We start from the raw sequence: 9,328 nt of genomic DNA on the forward strand, positions 1-9,328 counted from the left end.
GTTAATACAGTAAGATTTTGTTCTCGTATTGTTCGCAAGGATCGTGTAATTGCAATGCCAAGATATTTAAATCCTGTGTTGGCTATTTTAAAGGGTATAGTCGATGGTGGTATGTCTATGGCTAATTGGTTGATTGGGAAGTATTCGCTTTATGAAATGTTAAGCTTATATCCAGATAGGCGACCAAAGGCGTTTAATACTGTCAGAATGCGTGGGATATTTGATAAGGGATCACTAACATAAAGGAGCAGATCATCTGCATATAACGACACTTGATGTTTTATGCCCCATCTATCAATCCCTCCAAATCCCTCCACCATTTTTAAAGCTACTGAGAGTGGTTCAATCGCTAGCGCAAATAATAATGGGGATAACGGGCACCCCTGTCTTGTTCCCCGAAAAAGTGGGAACAGAGCAGAGCGTTGATTGTTTGTGCAGACTGAGGCACAGGGAGAGGAGTAGAGTAATCTGACCCATGAAATGAAATTATTATCAAAACCAAACTGTCTCAGGGAAAAAAGGAGATAGGCCCACTCCACCCTGTCGAAGGCCTTCTCGGCGTCAAGAGATATTATGGCCTCTGGGACGTTAGAGGGAGATAGAGAGAGGATGACACCGAGAAGCCTTCTTATGTTAGAATATGAATGTCTTCCCCTCTGTTCTAGCCTTATGTGAGTCATTTCATTGGGAAAAAAAGTAAAACATATAGAGAACTGGCAGGTGTGAACACAACAACCTGTGATACATCATCAACACAGCTGTGCCCTCACCAGAAGGCTGCCCGAGGCCTGACCTCTGGGGTAAACGAGAGGAGGCAGAAGGGATGGTTGACACAGCAGGAGCGTTGGCCTTCTTTACGGAAGCAGGAGGCCTGTTCTGAGAGAGGGAGAGGATATGGAAAATAAATGAGTACATACTGTAATAAATGTTTGTTACCCAGTGTGACACCTTCAAATATGCCTGTGATGCTTTGTCTTTACGAGCAGGTATAATTAGATGTTCTTAATGACTGTGAGGCAGAAACTCCCCGGCACACTGGGAAACGTGACATAACGATCAATGGCCACAGTTTACTCATTATGATAGGAAAAGCAGAGCTCTTATACCAAAATGGTTTGGAAGTCCTGCTGAGTTTATTGGCCTCCAAATTAACTCCCCAGTGTGCCATGGCTGTTGCTAAGTGACTGGTAATTCCACGCCTGCTGCAAAGTGGGTGTCTCACCACAGCAATAACGGACAAGGAATTATTGTGAATTCACAAACAACACTTCTTAATTAGAAAGAACGGATGATAAAATAGGGAGATTTGCCTGGCAAAGTATTTGGACAGGAGTTACTATGTAGCTATCTACACATACACTCTGATCATTATGAATACTGTGGGTAGACATAGCTGTTTTTATTATGAGAAGAAGCTGTCAACATCAACTTACCTGTGTGGTCATGTACTAAATGTTTCATAAATAATTTCTGTCATTCTTTCAAAATTTGCATTGCATGTTTAAATGCTTTATGTTTGATCAGATTGATGATGGTAGATTAGGGCCCCAATCACACAGAAAACATTTTGGCAGCTGGAGGCGGCTTTTTGTTGTTGTTGTTTTTCATAAGAATGAAGCTTTTTGCTCACTGTTTTTGCGTTGCAACAAGCCTCGCGTTTCTGCACTCAAGGCGCCTGGCATTTTTGCTGGAGCGCTCTGAACTGCTTGAGCTGAAAAAACCTCAACTCAGAGCAGAAACGCGCCCACATCATCTCTTTTTTTAATCATCTTTTTTTCCATTGTCCACTTGGATGATTTGAGAGGCATGCCTTCTGTGGTGGTCACGACAACAAGTTTACAGTTGGTAAACAATGGAGGAGAAAATGGTGGTAGCGGTTGCTGGATACCCAGAGCTATACGGCCCGACGATAGACAAACTGCCCCTGAGACATCCTAAAATATGCCTGGAAACAGCCACCATTGATGCAAAGCTCCTGGACCAACTGGTGGTACTCCCCCTGATCCACCCTCTTTTTTAGGGTCTCATGTACCCACACAGATCTCCGTTTCCCTGTGCCCACCAAACTATTTACTGACAGCCTCTCACCCTCAACCAGAGCTACAGCAAGAACCCTCTGCCTCAACGTTTGTGGGACTAGATACTGATTACTGTGGGGAAAAAAAGGTAGATCGGTTACATGGGAAGGTTAATGTAATTGTGATGGCGTGGTTGCCTGGAAGAGATGCTGTGTTTAAGGAATGTCAAGGCGCCACATATTTTGACTGTTGATGTGCACGTGTTATGGGAACTATAAAGATAGCAGGGTGCACCTGGCCGGTGCACCTGGTTGGCAATTAGGCACCAATTAGTCCTGCAACAGAGAGCACAACCAGTACACAGGAAACAGGGCCACAAGGCCACAAGGCCACAAGGCCGTAACACAGGGCGAGAGGACTTGCTAGGCATTCACTGACTGACTGTTCATGCGGTTGTATGTGTGAGTGTCTCCATTCATGAATGCTTATTAAAACTCAAAAAGACAGCCTACATGTGAAGACTTTTTCTTTAAACTGTTCATTAAATAGTTGTTTTGCCACCACAGTGTACAGTGTGTACCTGTGTGCGACCAGGAGGCTTCTTGGCATCCCCTAACTTGCCCTTGCTGGGCATACGGGCGGCCTGCTCCTGGCAGAACTTGATGTGTCTGTCAGCTGCGCCCTCGTTGAACCTCCGCTGACAGTAAGGGCACTGGATATAGTCTGAAGACAAAACAGGTGATGAGAAAATGTTTCTGCTGCAAATATATCGAATGTAAAATGACATAAATTAATTAATTCTTTATAAAGAGAAAATTGTAAATATGTTAGGAGCATCTGCCTTCTACTTGTGTTTGTCCTTTCTCTTGCAAATATAAACTCGATTAAATTTGCACCTGGGATTACACATCCTGAGGCAAAACCATCCAGCCTTTATTTATAATTTGTCAGTAGAGTTTCCTGCTTTCACCTACTCTACTGTGTTAAAAAAATAAATAAATCACAAATCACTGGCCCTGGTAAGCAATTTTTTGTTCACAGTTAAGACCTCTGCACACTGAGTCTGTTTAGGCCTTTATAAAGACTTTCTTAACAATAACCACAGTAGAGTTTTTACTGTCACTCATTTCCTTGCTTAATTCCACTCTCCACAGTGTTACCTGGGTCATAAGTAGGAGGAGGAGGAGGGGGTAATGGACCCCCATCCTTCATGACCTGAGTGACGGCCTTGGCGGCGCGGATGGTTGCGATGAAGTCCTCATGTTTCTTGCGCCAGTTGGATGGTTTCTTGGGGGGTTCTGCCTGGAGGCAACACAAATGAGACGCACTGTTAAACCAGCCTGTCTTTCTTTTCCCACCACAACCTCAGACAGCTATTGCTGCTATCGTGGTAAACCTCATCACTGCCACTCTGACGTGCTGTCGTTACTTGAACTGAATGTGTCATATTTATGCGCTGAGTGATGAAATATTAGAGACACCAGGACGCCCAAATGATAGTTGTGATCTGCAATGTTCTCTTAACCAAAATTTTAATGACACTGTTCTTGAATTCAGTCATATATTTACTGAATGCAGCTCTTAGCATCATGTGTATGACTGTCATAGCAAATTAAGTTGTTTTCTTTTTAGCCTTGACATGTTAAAAAAACCTTTATTTCCTGTGTGGCAGTCTGAGTCTTATCTAAAGCTGATGATTTCTGACAGAAGTAGTTCACAGAGCATCCTCTGAGCTGCTTCTGTGGCAACACGATAGCCCCGCTGACTTCCTACCTCCCCCTATACAGTTACAGCCTTCATTTGGCATGTTTCTCTGACAAACACGGATGATTTTGAGAGACTTAAAGCCAGTTTTCATTTATTCCTGTATATATCATTTTATATATTAAATCCTAACATTCTTATAACTTCTGGCTCCTAAGGACAACCAAATATGTCCTGTGCATGCCATAAAGCTGAGAATATGGTTATTCCAGTGGGAGGGCAGAGTGAGTGTGCAGCAGTTAGTTGAAGCCAAGACAACAGAGTGAATATATATGTATGTATTTTGGAGCCGACATCTCAACAACTGCCAGGCAACACATTTTAAACTGGGCAAAGGGATTAGCAAGTCTTGGTTACTCAGAGTGACCTTGTGACTTCAACAAAGCTCCGTAGTTGTAACGTGCGTTGTCAAAGACAGGTTCAGAGAGACAGAGGTAAGATTGTCAACACAGAGACGGTTAAAGAAAATTAAAATATAATAGGCTACATGTGAATATTGTCAGTTGTAGATTGAGGGAAGGTCAGGGATACACCACATACTTAAGAGTTTTTTAACCTAATTCTGCTACCAGTGTGAGCTGACACGCCTCCACACTATTCAAGGCAACGATTCAAAGCAAGGAAACCAGTATTTCAAAAGTCAGAAACAGTGATGCCTTTTGGGCTTCAGCAGAGTAAAGAGTGACTAAAACTAATGCACACAGAACGAAAGTACGAATTTAAAAAATAAAAATCAACTTACTTTCCCAGTAGAAGATGAACTTTGTGACTGAAATACAATTGAAAGTGTCTACATTTATTCAGGCTGAGTTTCACATTTATTTCACAGTTATTTTCAGACCGAGTGTCCAAATGTATTGATCATTTTTTTCTTCCTAATAAACGCCCAACACACTCTCTTGGAATTTCTGAGTTGGAATTTCCACCTCCCTCCTCTAAGGTGTTGTCTTACCTTTGGTTTGAGGGGTTTGAGCGTGGGGAGGTCGGTACCCTCAGCTCTCTGTCGACTGGAGTCAAAAACCTTCCTCTTTTTGGTTGCTGACTTAAGGCAGATTTTAGAATGCTTCTCCTGCAGGGACGGGAAAGAAAGATGCCAAATACGTAATAACCACACACAATTAATCTGGCGCATTTCAAATAAAGTCTTGCTACAAGCTACAAAGTTGTTTGCCAAACATTAATGACTACAGTAATCTACTCAATGCTCCATCCTATTCTTTAAAACCTCCTGATGTAGACATAAGCACACACCCTTACACAATTCACCCATGCCAACAAATTAATTGCAAGTGCATGATGCAATAATGCAGCCATAGTCAGCTAATGAGACTCAGTGCTGGTATAAGTGCACAACATATTTGTGTATTGGCGTTACTGGGAAACATTATGATGCAATAACTTACTGAAATTATCGTAGTTTAGATGTGACACAACCCAATTCTGTATTGTTGTAGTTATGATAACATACAGTGTGTTTTGTTGTTAAAAGTGGCTCCTTTGAAACAGCTTCAAGTGTACACACCCAGCTTTGTTTTTCAGTTTGAGTCCTTGGTAACAAATTCCATCACACAGCAACCATTATCTACGATCTGCTAAATTTGACCTTGCATTTGAGCACTTCAGCAGGTCCTCAGTCAGGGTTTAAGTCTTGCAGTCTAAAATCGGACATGCTTGATTAACAAAAAACCTTTAGAACTTTGTTGAAAGCCTCCTGATAAAGAGCTCTTCACAGGACCTCACTGGCAATAACACATCCTAACAGCTGATATCTTGTCGGCTAAAAATAACTGTCACCACAGCACGTCTTGACACAATAAATGCACCTTTCTGGAGAAAAGAAAAAGAACACCATCAAGTTTTAAATGAACTACTGCATCATCTTCAAAGTGTTTCTGCTCTAACACTGTATTTTTCTTCTCACTGTTACAGTATGTCAGTTTATATCTCTATGAAGGGTTGTTAAAAATGACCATAGACTGTGTATTCTTTTTTTACCAGGACTTTAGGGAAGAACCATCTTTTACAGGTGTTGCACTGAGTCAGATCCTCAGCAGGAGGAGCTTCACTGTCTGAAAGAATAACAGATAGGGGGTTAAAGGAGGTTTAACATCATAGAGACAGAAATGGACCACAGTTAAAGCCAAAGAAATTGGTTGAAAGACTGAACTTTGTGTGAAAAAACAGTGGAAGCTCTCTGAGGCCCCTCTCACCCCATAAAGGTGCAAAAATGCTGCCCCTCCAATAGGATTCGTCTCTAAAGCTAAATCCAGATGTCCAGCCTCTGGACTTGCTGACGGAGCCCTCAAGGACTTCAGTAGTACGTAGTGTGACACATTTACTGTCATCATGTACAGTCTGTGAGCAGCTGATGGACAGCCCTCGGCTGTTTTACTGCCTACTCATCTGTCCATGCATATCAAGATATAAATTACACGTATAGCCTTTTTTGTGCCTGAACAAAAATGTATTCATACATCTCTATATGACAGGCCACACGTGTTCAAAAACAGAAATGTTTGTAACTAAGGACAGGACTATAACTCAAAACATTGGATATTACTTACATTAGAAGATCTTCTTTTATTGTTTTTTGGACATGTTTTAGCCTACACTGCACAGCCTCATAGACTGCAATTTTTATTCCCTCTACACACAAAATATTTCGGTGTCATGATGTTTTTTTTCACAACGTCACGTCCGTATGGCAATGAATTAAATAAGTGAAGTCTGCTGAAGTCTGCACCCCAAGCAAACTCTCTGTAAGTCTGCAGAGTCTGCCTGAGGCCCCTTGTGGACTGGATGAATTGCGGATTTGGACAGCATTCTTGGACTTCCTGGAAACGCACCTGCAAAGTCCACAAGTCTTCAAGTGCAATGAAGTCTGGAAGTGACTGCTTATACTCACTGTCATGTCTTTCCTAAAGCAAGACAAGTCTGGGTTCCAAAAAAATAAATAAATAAAAATAAAAAGGTCAGAGACACATAGCTCAGTAGAGCTAGGGCGGGGGGCCCACAGAGACTGCTTATGCATTAGGGCTGCAACTAAAGATTATTTTCATTGTCCACTAATCTGTTGATTATTTCTTCGATTAGTCGACTTATCATTTAACGAAAAATGTGTTAAAATGTTGAAAAATGTTGGTCTGTCTCTCCCAAACCCCAAAATTAAGTCATCTAATGTCTTATTTCATAGTCACGTCAAAGGGTTTTAGTTCACTGTCATGGGAGAGTGTGTAAAGCTGTCATTATCTGAGCGTAAGAAGCTGCAATAAGAGTATTTTGGGGTACTTTTAAAGTACTCTTCTATGAAAAAAGACTCACACCGATAAGTTGACTACTAAAATAGTCACCGATTATTTTAATAGCCGATTAGTCATCGATTAGTCAACTAATCGTTGAAGCCCTACTCTACACAAGAAATATTTCTGTCATGATGTTTTTTTCACAACATCACGACCGTATAGTAATGAATTGTGGGTTATTAAATCAATGAAGTCTGCTGAAGTCTGAACCCCAAGCAGACTCTCTCAGAAAGTTTGTAGAAAGTCTGCCTGAGGCCCCTTGTGGGCTGGATGAATTGTGGATTTGGACAGCCCTCTGCACTCCTGGACTTCCTGGGAACGCGCCTGCAAAGTCTGCAAGTGCGGTGAACTCCTGACATTTGGATTCAGCCTAAATGAAGTGACTGTTTATACTCACTGTCAAATCTGGGTTCCAATAAAAATAAAAAACAAAAATCTAAAGGTCAGAGAGACATAGATCAAGAGAGCGAGGGCAGGGGGCCCAAAGAGACTGCTTATACACAGGACCCAGAATTTGATGCTACGGCCCTGGTTATGTGCAGGGTTGTTGCCACAATGACCCATCCAGAGTCATAAATTGTTGTCTTGATTCATTTTACATGGACCCTACCACTCCTTTAAAGAAAGCTGAACAAACTGACTGGAGATAATGAGACAAATTAACCATCAAAAACGTCGTTAAAACATACGTGTCGTCAATATAACGTTAGGTAGTATTAAAAGCAACATTTAACGGCTCCGTGCAGTGGCTTTAATTCATGTCAAGATTCATTAGTTAGCAGAATGCTAACACCGGATAGCTCCTGAGGCTAATGTAGGGATCACACCCATTCACAGACTAACAGCAGCTAGCTTCATCTTTGGCCCTGACGTTACCTAGCAGTACTTGGGCTAAATGCCACACAAAAAGGAGGTCGCTGGCAAAAACAGGGAAGCTACAGCAGAATACAAAGCGCTAATTATGGAGGAGTAATAACGCAGAGGTTGTGAGCTCGACGTTGCCACCAAACAGCTAAAATAAACACAAAGACGACAGTTTATCTCACCTTCAAATTCTTCCATCATTATGTTATCTCTTGTCTGATGCTGCTGTTGTTACAGGCTGCCACTAACAGCCAGTGGGAACGAGAGGAGTCACCCCTTAACACTTCCGGTTTCGCTAAAATACGGAAGACACGGTCTCAAAGTGGTGACATTAGCTCTATTTCTGAAGAAAAATATAAAATACATGCCGAATGCAGCAATATTAACGTTTGTAAGTTGCTGATAGTGTTGTGAGAACTACATATGTTGCTTAGCGGGGTTTCTGTCATAAATGCGCAATGTGGTTATATCTTACAGTGAGCGGGTTTGATTACGAGGCTTTCCTCATGATATGTTTCCATTTATGTATCAGATAAATGCAGTTATAAATAATTATTTGTACAAATTACGTTTTTAAGCTCTTTAACATTGTTTTTGACATTAAAACTCAAGTCTAACAGACGCTGGTTTCCATAGGCGGGGAATGAGAGTGAGCATCTTGACGCTACTGATCTTTGGCTTCCAATAGCAACTGGTTCGTGTGATGCCGCTTGATGTGTTTACATCCGAGGATTTCATTGGATGTTACTGCCTGGTTCAGCGTGTAACTCACTTTGAACAGCGATGGGGCGTGTTCCTCATTTCCCATCATTATTCCCAAATATGGGAAATAAAATGAAAGAAAACAATTTGATATCAGGTAATGAGAACTCCCTCACTGCACTGAAATGAATGAACAGAAAGGTAAATGTAATAATCCAAATTCTCAGATAGAAAAATACTGATTCATGATTTTTGTAAATGAAAATGTTCTGACTTCTACATTTTCCACAATACATTACAATCTGCATAATAAAATTAGGCCCACTGGTAGGTTGGATTTGGTGTTAGACCTCATTTAAGGATGACTGTGATCACAGCTCCCAAACAATGACACCAGTGTATCCCCTTGTTTCCTTGGTTGGCTCAAACACTTGCCCAGAGCACTCGGGAGTTCCCATAGAGTTGCCATATTGAGCACATGTGTCTTCTGAATGGGGTAATTCATAGCCAGATGCTATGAGACCACAGCAAGCGTGTTATTGAATGGTGATAGCCTCTGAGCCTTGATCACAACAAGATCACTGTTCTCACACTGACTGTCTGCTCTCTGTGATCTCTCTTTCTCTCTCACACACACACACATAGGCTATACACTAACAGCCTTGTTTGTTCATCTGA

The 9,328-nt window shown here is 41.5% G+C and overlaps 1 protein-coding gene across 3 annotated transcripts in view; it reads right to left on the bottom strand.

Moving 5' to 3' along the window:
- The window catches only part of zc2hc1a (zinc finger, C2HC-type containing 1A), a 28,295-nt gene extending 20,091 nt beyond the window's left edge, over positions 1-8,204 (bottom strand). For 2 of the 3 annotated variants that reach the window (XM_050057277.1, XM_050057276.1), the window contains exons 1-7: positions 8,131-8,204; positions 5,778-5,851; positions 4,735-4,851; positions 4,525-4,551; positions 3,179-3,320; positions 2,599-2,741; positions 771-876 (exon numbers count right to left, since the gene is read on the bottom strand). In XM_050057277.1, the coding sequence (XP_049913234.1) occupies positions 771-876; positions 2,599-2,741; positions 3,179-3,320; positions 4,525-4,551; positions 4,735-4,851; positions 5,778-5,851; positions 8,131-8,149 (628 nt within the window). In that variant the 5' untranslated portion in view covers positions 8,150-8,204. The remainder of the gene's footprint in view (positions 1-770; positions 877-2,598; positions 2,742-3,178; positions 3,321-4,524; positions 4,552-4,734; positions 4,852-5,777; positions 5,852-8,130) is intronic. The other variant, XM_050057278.1, reaches the window with a different exon arrangement.
- Between the last annotated feature and the right edge of the window lie 1,124 nt (positions 8,205-9,328).

The sequence above is a fragment of the Epinephelus moara genome, chromosome 11, assembly GCF_006386435.1.
Source record: "Epinephelus moara isolate mb chromosome 11, YSFRI_EMoa_1.0, whole genome shotgun sequence".
NCBI lineage: Eukaryota > Metazoa > Chordata > Actinopteri > Perciformes > Serranidae > Epinephelus > Epinephelus moara.